The 20,125-nt window shown below is 51.5% G+C and overlaps 1 protein-coding gene across 2 annotated transcripts; it reads left to right on the top strand.

Moving 5' to 3' along the window:
* The first annotated feature begins 428 nt into the window (after positions 1-428).
* On the top strand, positions 429-15,751 carry zmat1 (zinc finger matrin-type 1). Of its 2 annotated transcripts, none has more exons than XM_069187563.1 (7): positions 429-587; positions 9,826-9,929; positions 10,261-10,356; positions 10,540-10,702; positions 11,612-11,872; positions 13,195-13,291; positions 13,756-15,751. In XM_069187563.1, exons 1-7 carry the CDS (start codon positions 455-457, stop codon positions 14,615-14,617), a joined length of 1,716 nt encoding a protein of 571 aa, XP_069043664.1. In that variant the 5' UTR covers positions 429-454; the 3' UTR covers positions 14,618-15,751. The 2 variants fall into 2 exon arrangements, with proteins under 2 accessions (XP_069043664.1, XP_069043666.1); XM_069187565.1 differs by lacking the exon at positions 429-587 and adding an exon at positions 992-1,072.
* The last annotated feature ends 4,374 nt before the right edge of the window (positions 15,752-20,125 follow it).

The following is a 20,125-nucleotide window of genomic DNA, read 5'->3' as shown; positions in this document are numbered from 1 at the left end:
GGAGACGCGATTAACCAAGCACTGGCTTTATTTTACAACCACACCAAAACCAAACACAGGATCTACACAAACATGAGGAGTCTGACGAACACGTACACACATTTAGGGTGGTAATTACCTAACAACACACTCTTCTTTTACAGGACTACACAGGGTACTAGAATTACTAGGACATTATTTACACAGGCAGGGTCAGCCGCTGGTCATCGTGCTGACCCTCAGACTCTTCCCGGCTACCACTCCCAGCATGCCCAGCGGTACTACGAGCGCCTAGGGGCGCTTCCTCCTCACCACCAGGCGAGGGCGTTACAATTCAGTGCTCATGCCGATAAAGCTTGTTGAATTGAACCGAGCTGAATCAGGGTGCGCTGCACCCTCCAGCCAGCAGGGGGCACCGTGCTCTGCGGCGGCGGCCAGCCAGGCGGTCGTGTCCCTGCAGGACAGAGCAGTAAAGATGGAGCCGGGGATCACCTTCATCCCGCAGCTGGCGGAGGCGCTGGCGCAGCAGAGTCACTCTCACTCGAGCTCCGTAGCGGGAGCCGAGGCCCATAAAAACACACAAAACACCAATATTGCCCAGAGCCGAGGTGAGTTCAGAGAGAACGTGAAAGTGGAGGAAATAAAGCTTTGATCAGTGGCGGCCCCACGGCCGCGGACCAGGCCGCCCGTGGGAGTGGGTGGAGAGACTCGCAGGGGAGTGTGGAGTCTTCTCCCTCGGGCGCCGCGGTTTCTCCACAGACACTGCAGAGGCCAGCCGGTCCCGTTTCTCCCCGAGCCCTGCGTAGATTGAGTGGGTCCGATTTCTCTTCATTTTTTCTTTAAAATGGAAAGAAATGTTTGTTGTTGCTGCTGGTGCTGCTGTTGTCTGTCGCGCAAACCCACACAATCTGGACGCGGGGCTGCGGTCCGGGGGGGGTCGGTTCAGTGTCTGTGGGTGAGAAGTGCCCACGGCCTTCCTGTCATCCCCTGCAGGCGGTACCAGGTCGACATAACGACGTTAAAAACTTCACCGAAGCCAGTCGTACGCGCCCTCGACAGTATCACCTCAGGACGGGGTCAGGTGACCCAGCGGGTCGGTAACTGGTGGGGGCGGCGCTGGGCTGGGGTCCGGTTCGGTTCCGGACTCGGCTGGATCCGGCCCTGCCGGGGGCACCCTGACCGGCGCGGTGCGACGAAAGTTTGAGCTCTGGGGGAGGGGGAAGAAAAGACCAGTTTTCGCTAGTTCGTCTGTTCTCCTGACTCCAGGAAGGTGCCGGCAGCCCGGTGTTGAAGTTTTGAAGTCCTCGCACGAGGTGTTCATGAGGCGGTTTTTGGGGTGCCTGCCTAAATCCCAGAGCTTCACTGGGGTGCCCCGGGTCTCCCCCTGAGCTCCGTGAAGAAATGCCCGCGCATTGATCACGGTTCCGAATGAGGGTTCCCGGCGCTGCTGCTCGTGGGTCGGAACCGAGCCCCCGGCTGCAGGCAGAAGGAAGTAGCTGGTGTGCGATCACGCGTTTGTGTTCTCCGAGTGACTGTCCGAACTGGACCGTCGATGCCAGCAGCACACTTGGAGCCTAAAGGGGCAGGGCGGCCCTCCGCCCGAGCCCGGAGCCCCGGCTGGGTGTGAAGCCCGCCCGCCCGGGGGAAGACGTCTCCTCCGCAGTCTTGTTGGTCACGAGGGGTGTGTGCAGGCTGTGAGCGGTGAGGGGCAGCGTGTGGGCTTCCCCGCGCCCTGGCCGGCTGGGCGCAGGCTCTCGGGTAACGCTTCCCGCGGGTTCTCTTCGGCTCGTCCCCGAGCTCTTCGAGAGACCCCGCTGGGCCAGGAGGGCTGGGGGTTCGGGGGCGGTGGCCTGTCCAGGGGGAGTGTGCATGCTGCTCCACCCAGGGGTGCCCAGGCCTGCTCCTGGGAGGTGTCATTCCCACTCTGCTCTCGGTGACATAAACCAGCTGCTTACTGGTTTAACTGGGCCAGGGCCACAGCTTCTCTGAGCTCTGCGGGTGCTGTGGCTTTAATCAGCCCTTGGAGCCCTGCAGGCGCAGCGCAGCGCCCCCTCCTGGACCAGTGTGATAGAGCCAGCCTGACTCCTGACATACACACACACCGCAGGCGCAGCGCAGCGCCCCCTCCTGGACCAGGACTGGACGCCCCTGCTTTAGACGCAGCGCCCCCTCCTGGACCAGGACTGGACGCCCCTGTGTTTCTTTTTCAAACAGACCTTGAGACGCCGAATGGGCTGGAGCTCGTCCCCATGTGCATCTGATTTAGCTGAGTTAGTTTTGCATTTGAATTTTCCAAACATCGTGAATCAAATACAATAATAGTAAATGTTCTTCACCCCACTTATCAGTGGCCCCTCCCGATTCCCCCTCGGGGTCTCCAGGCACGGAGCCACACAGGACAGCTCCACATCCGTGTCTGGGAAGGCCAGGGAGAGGAGAGCAGAGGGTCCCGGCATGCCATTTTTGCCTCCCGAGTTTTCGATGTTTAACATGCGGAGACACAGGTAGTATTTCAAACTAAGTTCATGTAGCTCCCAGACTGGAGGTATAGGAGTTACGACAGTTTCCACTGATACTGCATCGCGTCCATCCTCGGATCGCGCGGTTCTGTTTTGTTTTTGACCTGACTGCCGGTAGTTTCGATGAACACTGGAATCTGATACTTCCGTTAGGTTGCGCTTCGTCATTCTCCAGAACATGACAAAGTAAGACAGGGCCGTTCTGCTCATTGAGCCCGTCTGTCGGACGGCCTCGCAGTTCTTACTTGTGCTAAGGTGTCCTCAGTTTCCTCGCTTCTTGTCAGGCGCCTGCTGTTTGTCACCCTTTATCTTTCCATGACACCTCCACTGTCGTGCAGCAGGACGGCACCGCGCTGGGGCCTGGGCTCGGTTCAGTTTGGATGCTCTTCTCATGGACGAGAGGTGACAGGGCCCGAGGCAGAGTCCCGGGTCAAGCAGGCTTTTGTTTACACATTTCAGCAGTCACCCTGTGTGGAGGCGCTCTGCATCTAACATCTGACGTGATGTTAATGAGGACCAGCTGACATGGAGCCATTTAGATCTGACTGGTAATTGTGACAGATTAGAAACTAGAACATAGGGACATGAGAAAGGATAGAAATGAGGTTAAAGTTTGGCCCATTTAGTAGTTAATAATTAATCCCATTATCTCATCCAGCTGATTTGTGCAAGAAGCAAGGGTATCAGCGTCAACAACATGGCTGGGCAGCTTGTTCCATGCTTCCACAACTCTGTATAAAGAAATACCTCCTGTTCTCAGTTTTTTAAGCACTTCTACATATTGTCTTCTTGGGCATTCTGGTTCATGTTTCAGTGTTCATTCCCCTGAATAGACTTTTACAGTGCCTTTGAGGATTTTGAATATAGTCTTCTCTCTGCAAGCTGAGATCAGGTTTCTGAAGACTGATCAGTGTGAATTAAAGATTGTTCACCAAACTAAGCAGCATTAATTATAAAGTTTTGCAAAGGTAGTGGTGGCTTTGAGGCAGTTGCTGATGTTCAGAACACACACATGGCCTAACACCTGATTGAGATGTTTAAGACTTCTGAACAGCAGTCTAAGAAAATAGGAGAAAAAAACAACAGCTGTGTGACACTGCTGAAGAGGCTCCACAGTTGACAAGTTATTTCAGGTGTGGCATAGCATTTTGGCTCATTGACACCACCTTGTGGATTGCGATGTAATTAGTTGTGCCTCTCGTGCTGCTTGACTGGTCTCGGTGCCTTTTCCTCCCTGTCGCCATGCTGTACCCCTTAATCCAGGGGTTGTTACCTGGGGGGTCCTAGAAATGAAAGGGGAGCTTCGCCCCGCTGCAGGCTGTTGTGCTGAGCTCGTCCAGCGCTCGTGCTGCAGTTTCCTGGGCTTCTCTTTCGGTTTGTGTTTGCCAGGGACTTCTGAAAGGTCAGAAGAGGCAGAGAGTCTCTGTGCGACACGGTCACACTTGAACAACAAAACACGTTTGGCTTCCGTGTCTTTGAAGGACAGCCTTGTGGGCTGACCGAGTCACAAAGCCAGATGTTTTCATGGAATCTGAAGTATTCAAAATCCCATCCATATATTTTGATCCATAAATTGCCCACTGTGCACTGTATTTTTCTGTTTGTGCTCAATGCCACACATCACCTTTAGCAGAAACATTTGTGATTGTTGCTTCTTACTGTTAAGTTTTTGGACGTTCAAATATCGGAGCAGTTTGGTCCTAAACTCTTCTGAATTTTGTGTAATATCCCATGTGAACTGGAGCATCGCTCTGACTGCCGTGGGCCTTCAGGGGGAGATGCAGGCACTGTCGTCTCCACAGTGACTGCTCAGTCAGAGCCGTCCATGGGTCTCCCAGTTGCTGGGAATCAGTTCTCAGACGGTAACAGCAGATGGCGCTGTTTGTTACTTTGCTGAAAAGAGGACCTCAGGCTGCAGGGTTATGCTGTGAACAGCTTACTCGGTGCCTCCACTGAGAAACCTTTCATGTCCGGATGGTGTTTTTCAGCCTTGATGCGTGATCTTGACTCTGCCTGCGTGTGTTGAGATGTTTCTGTGTGTTGGGGGTTCGTACTAATGTCAAGGGTGCAAGGCTGAGTGTGTGTGGGTGTGTTCTGGGTAAAGTGGTAGGAGTATGCAGATGCAGATGTTGGTTATAATTTAGTATTGTATAAAGAAATGAAGAATTTATGTGCAAAAGTAGTTTTTGTTTCCCAACACAGTGTTGCAAAGACTGATGGGAATATGAGCAGCAGAAACTGCAGTGATAATATCATAATGTGTCGTGCTTTGAAGTGTTATTTGAATGTCTACAGGCTGAGACAAATCCAAAAGTATACAACTTCAGGAAAACAGATTTTGAGACAGTTTTAAGACAAGAAGAACAGGACATAAATGACATCAGTGGGAAATGGACAGGAACATTGTAAACAGGGTCTGCCTGACGTACAGAAAACAATTAGCACAAAAACAGAAGCTAAAAACCAGTATCCTGAATGTTGCAACAAATTGATTAAGAAGATACAAGGGAAAAGAAAGCACAGAGCAGTCAAAGACAAGACGTACAATGTACTGCAAGCACAGGTTAAATGGATCTCAGACAGATCAGGGAGATATTGAAATAAATTATGCTGTGGAGACTATAAAAAGTAAAGTTTTTATAAAAAAGTAAATAATAAGTTCTGCACCAAAATCACCATCAAGGGTGGAGTAAATGTATCCAGGAGAAAAGGCCCCACTGTAGACAGTGCAGGAGAAATGGCTGCTGTTCTCCCTGCGTATTTCACTCAGGTGTCACTAAGGAGGAAGTGAACTGCGGGAGTCAGGCAGTGGAAGGATAAAGAGTATTAAACACTATCAGCACAGAAGAGGCAGAAGCCTTTCCAGTACAACAGGCACTCAGGATGAATAAATCCCCAGGGCCTGATACTGTCTCAGCAGCTGGGCTCAAAGAAATGAGAGATGTTATTCAGAAGCCATTAACACACTCCTGCCAGTTCTTGAGATGGGGACTAGAGAATTGCTCATGCAGTGCTCACCCATACCAAGCCTGAGAAAACAGCCGAGTAATTACAGACCAGTTAGTAAGTCTGACATGTTACATGCAAGGTAATGTGAGCACGCATGAGAGCTAAACTAGACGATCACCTTTCTTGAAATAATATCCTTGGAAATAGTCACCATGGATTTAGGAATTTAGAAAAGGTCGGTCTAGCCTTTTCTATCTGTTAGAGGTCTTCAATGAGCAGCAGCAGTAATGGGCACAAGTAGGACATGCGATGGTGTTTGTGGATTTCTGGAATCATAACATGATGACTGCAATTGTACATGATATTCTAAATGAGGCCTTACTGGGTTATACAGTCTTGGCAGAACGTCTCTTGCTTTAACATCCTTGAGTTTAAATATCCTGGCATTTTTTTGCTTCACCATTTCATCTTGGCGAAGCAGGGTAAGCGATGTGTCAACATAAACACCCAGATCTTTTTCATAAGTATCCTCTTTTAGATCAGTGTTTCCCATTTTGTGTTGATAATTTGCGTTTCTGCAACCCGCATGCAAATTTCTGTCTACAATGCACCTGTCTACAGTATGCTTACTCTTCCAGCTGTTTGCCCAGTGTTGAATTCTTTACATTTGCGGCTTCAGTGGGGCTCACCGATCCTCTTAATTCAGTACCATCTGCAAACTATACATATTTTCACTGTCCTGGACTGTAGGTCATTGATATAAATTAGGAAGAGTAGAGGTCCTAGTACAGACCCCTGTGGCACTTCGATTCAGTTCTGTTAGTTTCAGAATACTTTATTGCTCCCCAGTGGGATGTAGTGGGATGCTTGACTCATTTTATCACCCTAATTATCAGTGAGCTCCTGCCCTCCTTTCTACCCTCTGCTTTCTGTTAACTAGTTTTCAATGCAAGCACACACATTTCCCCAAATGCCTACTGGCTGTAGTTTGAACATGAGTCTTTTTATGAGGAACTTTATCAGAAGCCTTCTGAATAGACCATACCATACACTTTGTGTCCATTGCTGCTAATGTTTGTCCAAAGTTGTTTGGTAATGTTTGTTCAAAGGACACTAAACAGAGTTTGTCCTTTGAACAAACATTAGCAGCAATGGACACAAAGTGCATGACACAGTGTATTTAGACATTCAGAAGTTTTCTGATAAAGTTCCTCATAAAAAAGATTAATTTTTTTGCTTATCTATCTAAACACGTTGGTTGAGCAGGTCCTGTCCTTTCTAAATCCACGGTGACTGTTCTTGCGATTTTATTTTGGTGTAGATGTTCTTCGGTTATTCAGGTTAATACTGGGCGTTAGTTTATGATGTTTGTGATGTGCATGGCCAGTATTTTCTATTTTGTTTTAGGTTCTGTTTAAATGAAACCGATGCATTAAGAATAAATAGTCTATGTTGCTTGCATAGGTTTTCCTGAGAGATGTTGTGTGTTTGATATTAATACGGTACCTTTCCTTTCCTTGCATTGCTTTACATACAGCTTATTGCTTTAATTTGCAAGCTCTCTGGTCAGTTTGAATGTGTGCAATACTGTGGGCCTCAGAGGGCAGAGTGACAGTGTGTGCAGCAAGAGCTGCGCTGAGACCCAGCTCTGCCTACCAGAGGTTTCAGCACCAAGACTTTGTCTTTTGTATCAAGCAGTTTCTTGCCATGTCTGGCACGTTCTGAACTGCGCGTCCCCTATTTTCTGCAGCCTCAGTCATGCTGTGTGCACTGTAATCTATGGAAATGTGTCCTTGTGGATGCTTGCCTGCACCTGTAGATCAAGAGCAAACTTTTGCCTTTTTTATTACAGTGAAAAGTTCACTGCCATCAGACTCACTCATACCTGCAGAAATGCTCTTTTCAGCACTTTGACATTTTGCGGTCTTTGTCTAAGTGTGCAGATAGATACTTTATTATCCACTGCTGTGGAAATGCGTCTTTGGCTTCTCTCACTGAAGTACAAAATGCACAACCAAAACATAAGAGTCACATAAGATCACATGAAATCACAGCAGCAGTGTGTGATACATAAATAGATGGGTAAATAAATAGGTAGAGGGAGGAATATGTTTACTTCCTTCATTGAGTAGTTTTCAGCTGAGCTGAGGTTTGTGGTGAGATTTCTGACCTTGTGTGTTCCTGATTTCAATGAGGGAAATTAAAATGGGAAATCTGCCTTTGCTATTGAAAGCAGCAGGTTTTGCATGAGTCCTGACACTTGACAGGGCAGCGAGAGATTCGACAGCGGGGCTTTGGGTAGCAGAAGGGTCGCAGAAGCGAGGGCTCACCTGTGTTCTTTCAGAACAGCAGGAGTGAAAGGAATTCCAGTCTCATTCGACAGTGGGCATCTCTGTGATGAGAAAGATGTCTGATTAAGCAACTGGGGAGAAATGTAGATTCCCTTTATTTTTTAATCCAGTTAAGGTATATTACATTTCCAAAAGTGCTGCTCCTACCTGAATACAGACCCTCAAAAGTATTTTGACAGGCGTTTTTGATATTTCTTTATCAAATACAAGGTTCAGGGCATCCCGGTGTGTCGCACAGGGCTGTTCTGGAAGGACCGGAGGGCTGGGGGTTCTGTTCACAGCTCTCCCCTGCTGGTGCCTCTGCTTTTCTGGCCTGGGGCTGTCCCTTGTCTCTGCCCTGCCTTTCCTGTCCCGCTGTCTTCAGGCCCTGCTGTGGGACAGTCGTTTGTTAGCACAGCCTCCTCTGTCAGCATGATGGGACATCAGTTTGCACACTGTGCCCGGAGTGAAGACCTGCACCTAGGGGTCCAGCTATCTGCAGCTCCTTGGTGATTTTGCTGCAGGTCGATTGCTGGTTCACACAAGCAGCAGGAATGGCACTGTGGCACACCCTCCTTGTAAGCGTCCTTAGGGATGTGGAAACCCGTTGGATGTGCTCTCTGTGGGTCCTGACGGCTCTCTCTCCTGATGCTGTCAGAAAGAAATCGCTCAGTGAAGGGTTCAGTTATGATCAAGAGCTGATCTGGAAAGAATACCAGAAGTGGCAGGAACTTCAGGACCAGGTGTGAGGAATTTGCAGAACATGCGGGCTCAAGGGGAAAACTAAAATAAACGCCTCCAGTGCGATCGCTTTTCCTCAGCTTCTGGGAGAAGAACAAATCACTTTCATAAAGAAACAATTCAAGCAAGGTAGATTCATCCCACAGGTTAGCCAGTGTGGTCAGCAGGGTTGGTCATCCATGTGTGTGGGAACGATCCGAGCTGCACGTCTGTGACTCCTGCAGGCTGTCCTGATGGCCTCTGTCCTGCTCCCCTAGTGCAGCCCGGACTACAAGCAGCTCTCCGTAGTGGTGAGAGACTCCTGGCCAGTCCCGCACATCGACCTGTGTGATGAGGCGATCTGGTGTCCTGGGTCCTGGCCTGTCACTGATGGCCAGTGTGTGACTGGAACATGATTAGAGATCAGAGATCACTTTATTGGCCATATACAAGTTGAAGTTCAAGTTGATATTTGTCATTACAAGTAAACAATGGAACGAAATATCGTTCCTCCTCGTCCACGGTGCAAATACATGCAGGACAGACAGGACACCTACATAGACATTGTAGACAGGATACACACAGTGCAAAGTACAGATAGTACAAATAACAAGGCAATACATAACACAATATACACAACACACTGGGGGATTTAAACCCTGTTTCTGGAATTGGGGTGGGTGCAAGTAGATTCCAGGGTGTTGAGGAGCCTGACAGCCTGCAGGAAGAAGCTGTTACAGAGTCTGGTGGAGCTAGCCCGTACACGGCGATATCTCTTCCCAGGTGGTAGGGGTAGATGGTAAGATACAATTTCTTGTATGAGGAATTTGTCTTTCATTTACTGTATATGGCGCCCCTGGAGCAGCTGGGGTTAAGGGCCTTGCTCAGGGGCCCAACAGAGTAGGATTCCTCTGCCGGCTGTGGGATACAAACTGGCAACCTTCTGGCCACAGGCGCAGATCCTGAGCAACAGAGCCACCACTCCGCCCAGTCCTGACTCAGCCCAGCCTGCAGGGTGCTGACCGGCTGGCGGCACAGAGAAGTTGTTTTCATGTGTTTACAGATGCAGCATATTAGTTCTTTCACATGATGTGTTTCGCCTTCTTGATTTTCAGTTTGACTTTCAACAGGTTAAATCACAACATCAGCTGGCAGTTAATCAAAATGCAGTGATGCCAAAAACATTAAATCAGTTTACAGTGTGCATTTATTTTTAATCAAGCATGCTCTTGCATAAATACAGTCCTGTGTGTGTTTTATATGCACAGTATATATTAATGGGTGCTTACAAAATGCTTTTTCAAATGTATTTTTGCTTCTTTCTGCAGCCGGTGCTCCTGCAGTCGATTTGAGTGAGCTCTGCACAGACATGTTCTGTAAGGTCTGTGGGGCAGTTCTGCAGTACGAATCTCAGCGCATCTCACACTACGAGGTAGGTCACGTCTGCACCACGCACTGCACTCAGCAAGACTGAACGCTCTGCCCTGCCTGACTCACCCTGAGCCCTGCAGGCCTGCTGAACACTGTCACTCTGCCCTGCCTAACTCACCCTGAGCCCTACAGGCCTGCTGAACACTGTCACTCTGCCCTGCCTGACTCATCCTGAGCCCTACAGGCCTGCTGAACACTGTCACTCTGCCCTGCCTGACTCACCCTGAGCCCTACAGGCCTGCTGAACACTGTCACTCTGCCCTGCCTGACTCCAGTTGTGGGTGATAAGTGGTCCTGAGTGGGTGTGACTGTGGGACTGTGTCGCACCACAGGGAAAGAAACACACCCAGAAGGTCCGGCTGTACCTGCAGGCAAGGAAGCCCCAGGTGGAGGCAGGTGTGAAGAGGAGCAGGGAGAGCAACTTCCAGGTACAGACGCTCGCGCTGCAGAAGGAAGAAGGTCAGAGATGCACAGAACAACAGTTGCACTGCTCTGCGGAGCAAGAGGGCTTTGAGCTCACCTGGTCTGCAGGTGAGCTTGTGCTAAGTAGTGTTTTATAGCTCAGTATAGTCTCTGCCCCAGGAACGGCAGCTCTGCCTGTGTGTTCACAGTACGATGGCGCGGTGGACAGGAGCCGGTTCTGTCAGCTGTGCAACATGGTGTTCAGCTCGCCAGTGGTGGCCCAGTCGCACTACGTCGGCAAAGTCCACACCAAGAAGCTGAAGAAGCTCGGCCTGCCGCCCGTCACCGGCTCCTTCCTGCAGGAGCAGACAGGTACTGCCGCCTGGACCTCCCGTCTCCCTGTCCCAGCACGCTCCGCCTGGACCTCCCGTCTCCCTGTCCCAGCACGCTCCGCCTGGACCTCCCGTCTCCCTGTCCCAGCATGCTCTGCTCAAAGACCCCCGTCTCCCTGTCCCAGCACGCTCCGCCTGGACCTCCCGTCTCCCTGTCCCAGCATGCTCTGCTCAAAGACCCCCGTCTCCCTGTCCCAGCACGCTCCGCCTGGACCTCCCGTCTCCCTGTCCCAGCACGCTCTGCTCAGAGACCCCCGTCTCCCTGTCCCAGCACGCTCCGCCTGGACCTCCCGTCTCCCTGTCCCAGCATGCTCTGCTCAGAGACCCCCGTCTCCCTGTCCCAGCACGCTCTGCCTGGACCTCCGTCTCCCTGTCCCAGCACACTCTGCTCAGAGACCCCCGTCTCCCTGTCCCAGCCCGCTCTGCTCAGAGACCCCCGTCTCCCTGTCCCAGCACGCTCTGCTCAGAGACCCCCGTCTCCCTGTCCCAGCACGCTCTGCCTGGACCTCCGTCTCCCTGTCCCAGCACGCTCTGCCTGGACCTCCCATCTCCCTGTCCCAGCACACTCTGCTCAGAGACCCCCGTCTCCCTGTCCCAGCACGCTCTGCCTGGACCTCCGTCTCCCTGTCCCAGCACGCTCTGCCTGGACCTCCCGTCTCCCTGTCCCAGCATGCTCTGCTCAGAGACCCCCGTCTCCCTGTCCCAGCACACTCTGCTCAGAGACCCCCGTCTCCCTGTCCCAGCATGCTCTGCTCAGAGACCCCCGTCTCCCTGTCCCAGCCCGCTCTGCTCAGAGACCCCCGTCTCCCTGTCCCAGCCCGCTCTGCTCAGAGACCCCCGTCTCCCTGTCCCAGCACACTCTGCTCAGCTGCCGAACTTGTGATTTCAGATGAGGCTGCCCCCCCGCCTGCCCCCAGCGCCCCTGCTGTCCCGGAGCCCGTGGCGCCGCCCAGCCCGCCGGAGGAGCAGAGCCAGGGTCCGGGTGTGGATCTGAGCGACGCCAACAAGCACTGCCGCCTGTGCGCCGCCTCCTTCAACAACCCGCTGATGGCCCAGCAGCACTACAGCGGCAGGAAGCACCAGCGCAGCGCGGCGCGGAGCAGAGTGGGGCAGGAGCTGGGGGAGGAGGCCGGCGCCGCTGCCCGCAGCAGTACGAACTTCTGGACAGGCTCTCGCTCTGCGCCCCACTGCTCACCACTGCTCATCACTGAGCCCCACTGTTCATCACTGAGCCCCACTGCTCACCACTGCTCATCACTGAGCCCCACTGTTCATCACTGCTCATCACTGAGCCCCACTGTTCATCACTGCTCCCCACTGCTCACCACTGAGCCCCACTGTTCATCACTGAGCCCCACTGTTCATCACTGCTCCCCACTGTTCATCACTGCACCCCACTGAGCCCCACTGTTCATCACTGAGCCCCACTGAGCCCCTCTGATCCCCACTGATCCCCTCTGATCCTCACTGAGCCCCACTGAGCCCCTCTGATCCCCACTGCACCCCACTGAGCCCCACTGTTCATCACTGATCCCCACAGCTCCCCTCTGATCCCCACTGAGCCCCTCTGATCCCCACTGAGCCCCACTGCTCCCCACTGCTCCCCACTGCTCCCCTCTGATCCCCTCTGATCCCCACTGAGCCCCGTTGAGCCCTACTGCTTCTCTCTGAGCCCCTCTGAGCCCCACTGAGCCCCACTGCACCCCACTGAGCCCCACTGTTCATCACTGATCCCCACTGATCCCCTCTGATCCTCACTGAGCCCCACTGAGCCCCTCTGATCCCCACTGCACCCCACTGAGCCCCACTGTTCATCACTGATCCCCACAGCTCCCCTCTGATCCCCACTGAGCCCCTCTGATCCCCACTGCTCCCCACTGCTCCCCTCTGATCCCCTCTGATCCCCACTGAGCCCCGTTGAGCCCTACTGCTTCTCTCTGAGCCCCTCTGAGCCCCACTGAGCCCCACTGCACCCCACTGAGCCCCAGTATGCCTCAATATGTCTTTCAAACTAGGGGTTGTTCAGAGACCAGGCGCTAGCTTAATGCGGATAGACCCTGGAATTTATTTTCAGGGTATTTTATCAGTCCGATTCCTCTATCTGGTACAGTTTTGAAACCTCTTTTTCTAAGAGAAATGATTGCATTAGCTTTTTGCAGGTGGAAAGCAAACTGTGTCATTCAGTGTTCATGTGTTTTGGTCAGTTAGGAGATCTAAGTGAAAAATGTGACAGAAATATTTTAAATGATAGCCACCTGTTCAGGTGCGCACCCCTGAGTGATGAGGGTCTGCGAGCCTCAGGGTGTCCTCTGAGGAGCTGGAGAGGAGCCGAGCCCCTGTGGATCAAACTAACCAGCTGCATGATCATGTAAAATGCAGTGAACATAGTTCAAGCAGCAGTGCACACACACACAGTTCTACATTTTCTGCTTGCATGTTTTCTGTGCCTGAAGTCCTGTTTCTCTCACTCAGCGGGAGGGGGAACCTTCGTCTGCCCTGTCTGCAGCGTGACTCTCGGCTCGGCGGAGATGCACCAGGCCCACATGCGGGGAAACAAGCACCAGAATCAGTGAGTCGCTCCGCCCCAGCTCCAGGGGGCGCCTCAGAAATCTACTTGCTTGCTTTGCCCACTCACCTGCATTCCACAGAAGGAGGAACGACACACTGTAGCTGCTGTAAGGCCTGTCTGAGCCCACGCTTGTCTTGTGCCTTCCTTGCATTAATGTGAGGGACGGTAAACGAGTGAGTACAATGAAAAGGAGAGTAGGCAACACTCCTTAAAATAAACAGGGCCGCTGCGTCGTCTGCATTTACTGTGCTCAGCGGAGCTAGTTAGTCTGAACACAACGGCTTTTCAACAGAGCTTTCACAACAAAGCTTTTTTAGGACAGCTGTGTCAATCAAAAGACTTCCAAAGCTTGGTGTCCTCATGCGCTGTGAGAAATGAAATGAAAGACAGGTTGACGTTCTCCGGGCTGCATGGCTGGAGAGCGCAGAGTGGGGGTCTTCCTCACGGCCTGCCTGTTCCCGCAGGGAGCCGGGGGCGGCCGCGCCTGTGCAGGGCGCGCGGAGGAAGGTGTACGGGTCCTTCCAGGACGAGCTGGCGGACTACATCCAGGAGCAGAGGGCCCGGGGGCTGGGCCAGGCGGCCGGGGACGGGCCCCCGCCGGGCGCAGGGGCTCTGCTCCAGCCCGGCCCCCCCCCCGCCGGCACGCAGGGGCTCTCGACCCAGGGCGCCCCCCTGCGGCGGGGCGGTGTCAGGGGCTGCGCTCCCAGGAGCCGTCCGCTCCGGCCCGGCCCGGGGCCACAGCGCCGTGGGCCACCCTGGGGTCCCCGCTGCTGTCCTCCTCTCCTGGGACAGAGCCAATTTGGGCCAAGGGGTCCTGAGGGGCCTCCATGGGCCCCTGCGTTCCCATCTGAGAGCTGGGACCCCCAGTTTGAAGAGCGACTGAATCCTCTCCTCCCCGCGCCCCTTGCGGGCGATCGGGGGTGCCCCCCACACAGAGCACGGGCTCAGCTCCGGGAGAGCAGCCAAGAGCTGTCCAGCCCCGGGTCCGAGGAGGAGTCCAGCGGCAGCTCCAGCAGGGCAGAGAGCAGCAGGAGGAGGAAGAGGAAGAGGGAGAGGAGGGCGAGGGGGGGCTCGGACCCGGGGGAGGAGGAGGAGGAGACCAGGCACAAGAGGAGGAAGAGACAGGAGCTGGCGAAGCAGGATCGGCAGAGGCCGGAGAAGAGCCGGGAGGAGGGAGAGGAGAGGCCGAGCCAGGGGCCGAAGGAGGAGAAGCACAGGCAGAAGAAATGGAAACACCGGAAGGAGAAGAGGGAGAAGAAGGAGGAGGTGGACAGCAGAACAGAGGAGGAGAAGCTCTGGGACGAGTCCATCCTGGGGCTGATGTGAAGGCTCAGGCTGCCCGCAGGGGTCCGAAGAGTCACGCAGATCGATGCCCCTGCGGTACACTACAGCCTGAGGGGTGCACAGAGGGGCCCGGGCTGGTCAGAGGTCTGCTTGTTCTTTATCACTCTGAAATGAGGAATAATTTAGCAGCTGTTTTCATCCAAAGTGACTTACAGAGACTATGGGGGACTGTCTATCAACAAGTGCTGCTGCAGATTTTAAGTCCACAGGAAGAAGCATGACGAAACTCAACTAGAATCCAGCATGGTGTTGTGAGAAAAATTAAGACTAAGGGGACACAAATCAAGGTCATAACTTTGATGACCCCGCGAAGACCTTAGCTTTTACTATGTTCTTAAGCTTCTCATGTGCAAAATACCCAACCGGTTCTCCACATGCCACCTCTCCAGGGCTCCAGATTGTGCTCCTCTTTCGTCTGTAGACTGTGGCCGGTCAGCAACACTGGTTTCAAAGCCCTGTGAACACTATGGCCTCCGAGCTTCGCATTGTTGTCCTGGAGTGAAGTTCGCTGGTGCCCAAGCCTGAGTGTTCTGACAGAAGGTGCAGGGGTTTGGCTGAAATACACGGTAAACTTTGGAATGTTTCCGGCCCTGGGTTCGAGCTTGGACACCAGGACCAGAGCTGGTCCATCTCTGTTCTTCCAGGAGGGAGCTAGTCTATCTCAACAGGAGGAGCTTCGCCCTGCTGTGCCCCTCGTGCAGCTCAGCCTGCGCTTCATCCAGACACTCCACCAGCTCCTGGGACCCCGAGGGGCCACTGCCGTGCTCTTCCAGGGGTCTCTGTGGTCTCACTGACACCAAACACACGTGGTCAGTTTCTCCCAGACTCCCAGCTGCTGTCCCTGGTGTGAGTGATCCTGGTGTCCTCTTCCAGGGGGGATAGGAACCATCCCACTAGCTGTCGGCGTGTTGATGGTGGAAACTGCGCTGTCCTGCGGACTTTGTGCGGCTGTTGCTAGTCTTGAGGTCTAGGAAGTGGCACTGAATGTTCTGCTTGTGTGTTCTGCCTCCTTTTATACTCAGAGGCCATCAGGGTGACTTCCTGGAGCTTCCCCTGGCCCTGGGAAACGACCAGGCAGCTACAAACCATCACTGCAAGGGGACCGAATGTCCTGAATTTGCCAACGTTCAGTGTGTTCAGGGTATGACTGACTGTGAACACTACGTATTTTGAAATGTATTTTTGTAATAATATACTCGTCGGCGTAACTCCACCCTCACTTCTGGATATCTGTAATGGAGAATAATTTAATTTTTTGGTGTTTGTGGAGTAGAAGACTCCTTCTTTCCTGTGCTGTGCTGTGATTGTATTTTGGGTTATTAGTTATTGTTCAATTTTGTTGTAAATATGTCTCGACCGTATGGATAATATACAGCGCCTTAACGTGTTTGAATTCTTCATGTTACCTGCTCAATTCTCAACATGCTAGTCTGATGTGAAAACATATTTTCTTACAAACTGTATTTTTTCTCCTTTTTAGGAGTTTTAGTTTTTATAATACACTGTATGTGAACTGGAGGCACAGGGTTAAGACTTAAGAAGCAGCTGTCAAAGCTCTGATAATCGTCTCCACCCAGACAGCAGTGCATGTGTGGAGCTCACAGACTGACCACAGCTGCCTCTGGCCAGGGAATCCCCTGTGGGCATCAGGGTAGACCTGACCTGTATACGTGTGGTCAGTCACAGAGTGACCACAGTTCTGATACAGTGGAGTGAAAAAAATTGTAACAACTGTGTTATAGTTGTTGTTTGGATCTTTAATTTAAATTAACAACAATAATTGTGGGTAAGATGATATTGATTTTGGTTGTTTTTCTGGATTTGCATATCTTTATATACGTTATAGAGACTTAATAAAATACCGACCCATTTTGAATGACTCAGTTTCACTGTTGTATATGACAGCTGAATGGAGAAATTTTCAGAAACGATTTAGGATCCTGTACATGACTTTATTTATAAACGTCTCATCTGATGTATGCAGCACTATACCACAGAGGAAAAAAGTATATGGTAGTATCAAGTCACTGATGGGAGTTTTCTACTCTGAGAGTTGTTTAAACAACTGGATGAGATACTTCAGCTACTAATACTGAGTTAATAATGAGTTAGAGGGACAGAACAGCTTCTTCTTGTTGATTAAAGTCTTAGGATCTGTACCTTTATAGCTCCTGGAGTGTCCCAGCAGGAATTTGTCTTTTCGCATTTCCCAACTTGCTCTCCATGGGACACACAGACAGGGAGAGAGATGCTTGTGGTCAGAGCGCAGGGTCAGCCATTGTACAGCACCCCTGGAGCAGCTGGAGTTAAGGGCCTTGCTCAGGGGCCCAACAGAGTAGGATTCCTCTGCCTCAACCTTCCAGCCACAGGCGCAGATCCTGAGCCACAGAGCCACTGCACCGCCCCTGATCTGTTATCAGATGAAACTTATCAGATCAGGGGCGGTACCTAAATGGGAAGTAATATGCATTGCATATTTCCATTTCTAAGCCCAGACACCTTTTTCAGCTAACAGAATTTGGCTGATACCTTGTACTACCTTACATCTGGCATTTAACTGGCATGAAATGAGCGCAGTCCCTTGGGCAAAGTTACACAAAAATTACACCCACATCAGATTAAATTGATCTGTTAAGGGAAACCTGAGAAAGTCAGCGTACACCTCATATGGCAAAACGTTTTAGGGAACGATATAGGAAAGCTGTTACTAAACCTCTGTGTCGGTTTCAAAGATTTTGCTAATGAGAAAGCAAAGCAAGGGGCCGCCAGCCTGCCCACAGAAGGTCAGCACATGTGTGAGGAGGCACTGCCAGCCCATGGAGCACAGCAGCGAGACAGCGGACTTGGACTTGAGGGTTACACGCCGGAGCCCTGCCACATTCATGGGCAGCGGGTACCCAGCGTGCACTGCGGGAATCTGGATGGCTTCTGTTCCAAATAAAACCCCAACATAACAGAAACAGACCCATCACCACATCAACACGCTCTCCCGTTTAATTTGTGTCACTAAACTTAACTGACTTCTTTCACAGAACGGGGGGCAAATTCCGCTCTTAAATAGATCACCTTGTCCACTGGAAACGGATGTGTTGGCGCTCAGCGCTCGGGCCTTGTGTGGGGCTCTGGTCACAAGGGTGGTCTCCGGCTCGCGGGTGAGTTCTGTGTCACAGAAACTGGGCTAGAGGTGCCTGTGATTTCCTGCCCAGCACAGAGAGCTGAGAGAAAGGAGGAGGCAGTGTTTCCTGGGCATTGCCACGGGCCGCACAGGCTGCTAGCTCTGGGAGGAGGTAGCGCTCGAGAACAGGTCAGGGTAGCAGCAGGTACTGCTGGGCCAATCCTGTCTCTGTGTCTGCATGTGGGCGTCCTGGACCAATTACCTCCCAGATCCACTCTGAACAAACACACAAGCTCCAGTGTGTTTGTTCCGTCACCCAACTCCTCATTGAGCGGTTCTGAAACAGTATTTCCTATTGTTCCCTGGTGCTTTTTTTTTGTCTGGAAGAAATTTGCATGCCCAGCCAAAGAAAATTGACAGTGGGCTAGCAGCCGTGTCTGTGCAGGACCTCACCTGGGGACCCCAGAGCTGCGCAGAGCGCCTCAGCTTCTTCTGCTCCCAAGGTACGAATTGCTGTGACAGGCCTCTCGGCCTGCTGGTCGGAACTCCTACTGCAGAAAGGGCAGTACCAAAAACCAAAATGATCCTGAAATTAGGATCACGCCTCCCCCTTCTCTCAACAACAGACTTGTTTCCTTCTAATCCTCTCTATTCATTTGCAGGTTTTGACGTCACACCCCTGAGTGTGAAGTGTTCTAAGGGGTTTTGGTTGTCTTTAATACCCAATTCCAAAATTTTCGAGTTTTTCACAAATTCTGTTTCAGTCTGATTTATTTGCATTTGGGAGCATTTGGTACAGATTTTCATAGCATGTTTGCCAGATTGTTCTATTTCGGATGGCCAATTCTTCTGGCTTTGATTTATTTAAAGCGTGAACTCTCTTCTCTCCTGCTCCCGCCTCCTCTCCTGTGCTCCTCTCTCCCCCACACCTGAAGAAGGCTCCACAGCCAAAACGTTGTGTTTCTTTTCTTCTCTTTCCAGCAGGGAACAGACCTGTGCTTGTTCCTCTTCAGCTCTACAATTGTTCCAGTTTCTTTGCCCCAGATGTTTTGGAATTTCATGTGGTGAAGGTGCTGGTTTTCGCTGCACCTGTGTCTCCTGTCCCGACTCCTGGCTGTGTCCTCTGCTCCTCTCTCAGGTGACTATTCCAGCTCCTGCTGGAACTCTCCACTGTGAGGCGCTGTCGAGCTGCATAAGTCAGTCGCCCAGGCTGACGACTCTCTGGATTTAATAATAATAATTGCTTACACTTATATAGCGCTTTTCTGAACACTCCACTCAAAGCGCTTTACAGGTAATGGGGACCCCCCTCCACCACCACCAATGTGCAGCCCCACCTGGATGATGCGATGGCAGCCACAGTGTACCAGAACGCTCCCCACACACCAGCTCTCAGTGGGGAGGAGAGCAGAGTAATGTAGCCAATTCATAGATGGGGATTATTAGGAGGCCATGATTGGTTAAGGCCAATTGGAAATTTGGCCAGGACACCGGGGTTACACTCCTACTCTTTTCAAGAAACGCCCTGGGATTTTTAATGACCACAGAGAGTCAGGACCTCGGTTTTACGTCTCATCCGAAGGACGGCGCCTGTTTACAGTATAGTGTCCCCATCACTATACTGGGGCATTAGGACACACACAGACCACAGGGTGAGCGCCCCCCACTGGCCCCACTAACACCTCTTCCAGCAGCAACCTTAGTTTTTCCCAGGAGGTCTCCCATCCAGGTACTGGCCAGGCTCACACCTGCTGAGCTTCAGTGGGTTGCCAGTTGTGAGTTGCAGGGTGATATGGCTGCAGTTTTGAGATTTGAGGCTTTATTTACATCTGTGTTGAAATGTAATTTAGTTCAAGTTAAAATATTAAAAAATTAATAGAGTTTTATGCAAATACATATAGTGGCATGTAAGAATATTGGGCATCCAGGTGGAATCTGATGAGAAGCCACTTTTAGAGGCGATATAAAGTAAAGTTTATTAGATAATACTTTATTAATCCCGTAGGGAAATTGATAGGATGATGTCTGTATCATTATTCACTGTTCTTGAATAGTGTTAATTCGCTACAATATTGACTTGTTATCCTTCTTGCTGCTTCAGCTTTTATTAATTCAGTTGGCAGGATTTTTCAGAACTGAATTACTCAGAAATATTTGAGGAGACTAAGTGGATTTGACTTCACACACGCTAAAAGTTAAAGCGGCAGAACTAAACTAGCTTGGAAAAAAAGTTAGCCGGTAGAAAAATATCGAGCAAAAGCAGAGTTGGGTATTGGGTTATCGCAGTGGTTGTGAGTTGGGTGTTGGGGTATCGCAGTAATCGTGAGTTGGGTGTTGGGTTATCGCAGTGGTTGTGAGTTGGGTGTTGGGGTATC

Source organism: Lepisosteus oculatus, chromosome 3, assembly GCF_040954835.1.
Source record: "Lepisosteus oculatus isolate fLepOcu1 chromosome 3, fLepOcu1.hap2, whole genome shotgun sequence".
Taxonomy (NCBI): domain Eukaryota; kingdom Metazoa; phylum Chordata; class Actinopteri; order Semionotiformes; family Lepisosteidae; genus Lepisosteus; species Lepisosteus oculatus.
Note: the sequence above shows the minus strand (reverse complement) of the source record. Positions and strands in the feature narration are given on the sequence as shown.